The 1,565-nt window shown below is 39.2% G+C and overlaps 1 protein-coding gene across 1 annotated transcript in view; it reads right to left on the bottom strand.

Moving 5' to 3' along the window:
- Positions 1-1,565, bottom strand: part of LOC108299168 (neurogenic locus notch homolog protein 2-like) — a gene marked incomplete at its 5' end in the record, with an annotated part of 44,163 nt that overhangs the window by 25,263 nt on the left and 17,335 nt on the right. The window contains one exon of the mRNA XM_017521521.2: positions 83-236. Within this exon, the coding sequence (XP_017377010.1) occupies positions 83-236 (154 nt within the window). The remainder of the gene's footprint in view (positions 1-82; positions 237-1,565) is intronic.

The raw sequence follows: 1,565 nt of genomic DNA, 5'->3' as shown, positions 1-1,565 counted from the left end.
TCCCACAAAAATACCTGCTCTAAATGCCACTGGTCAGTCAATATTTCAGTGAATGACCTGAGCCCAAGGGAGCAAAGCTTACCTCTGCTGGAGGCCGCTATGTCACAAGAGACATTGGGCACGTCACAATAAGCACCAGCCCATCCAGATGGACACAGGCACCGGGACTCTGCTTTTTCCTGAACGCAAGTACCTTTGTTTTTACATGGAGACTGACTGCAGAGGTTCACCAGGGTCTGAAACAGAGGAGGAGTGTACATACATCAAAATTCAAATACGAGAAATGAAGAAAAGAAGCTATACTGTGTTACAAGAAATCAAAGAAAAGCACACTGATTAGAAAGAAAAGAGAGCCTTCATCTACTAAAAGAGCGCTTAAACTAGATTCAGGGTTCCGAGGTACACCTAACCATTTTTATGTACCATAAGTCTTCACTAAATGTCATTATTAGGTTCTTGGAAGCTGTGACTTTAAGCACAACGATATATAACAAAACCAATTTTACCACAGTATAATTGATACAAACAAGAGTTAAGTTCCTATACATATTTCTGGTCAAAAGAAAATCATTAAACTTCAAATTAACACCCACTTCTAATATTAAACATTGAAATAAACAAACTATACATTCATGTAAGAAAGATTAATAAAAACAAGATAATTATTTATCCAATTTTTGGTGAATCCGTAACGGTAGTCCTAGAGGCGGCAGGTCAAATCAAGGAATAAATGTTTACAAAGCAAAATTGTCAGTACCTCTTACCCAACCACACAATTCAGAAAGCAACACTAACCAATATAACAGGCTTGCTGGGTGCTTTTGTACCACATTGTTTATTGTTGTGCACTCACATGAGTATTATAGGCATTATGAGTTTTAGTTTTAATAATAATTGGTATATTCATTCATTTATTTTCTAACCCATTTATTCCAGTTCAGGTTCATGAGTGGCCAGAGCCTATTCTGGCAGACTGGGACAGTATAGACATGCCCACTTCACCCAACGTGCACAGCTTTGGGTTGTGGGAGGAAACTGAGGACCCTGGAGAAAATCCATGAAGTCACGGGGAGAACATGCAAACTCCACACAGATAGCAGCTCTAGCCAAAAACAGATTTTTTTCCCCACTCAATGTTACAACAAAATGACACTGAATGAAACAAAGTGATTTGAGGGCCTGCTGTAGTCTAATTCCTCTTAGGTCTTCTAAAGTTCTTAACACAAAAGTTTAAGAATTTGGGGAAACCCAACAGGTTTAGCTATTCCCAATGCTCTAGATATGATCTGCCTACATGTATGGCCACCCTGTAGTGCTAGAAAGAAAGAATTAAAGCTGTCAGACAGGTTCATACTTTCTGTGCTAATCCTGTTTGAGAAATCCACATGGGTCTTGACCAAATCTATTCGTGGTGAATACGGGTAAAAGGACTTAACGCCTGTTAATAAACCTAAAACCTTTAAGAGCTTATTTCTAAGGAAGACAATCAGGCTTATGAAAAATGTGAGGCAGGAGGAGGATCCAAGATGGCCAATTAGACACAACTCCAGTGCACAACACCCAGC

Source organism: Cebus imitator, unplaced genomic scaffold (genome assembly GCF_001604975.1).
Source record: "Cebus imitator isolate Cc_AM_T3 unplaced genomic scaffold, Cebus_imitator-1.0 Scaffold2528, whole genome shotgun sequence".
In the NCBI taxonomy this organism is placed as follows: Eukaryota; Metazoa; Chordata; class Mammalia; order Primates; family Cebidae; genus Cebus; species Cebus imitator.
Note: the sequence above shows the minus strand (reverse complement) of the source record. Positions and strands in the feature narration are given on the sequence as shown.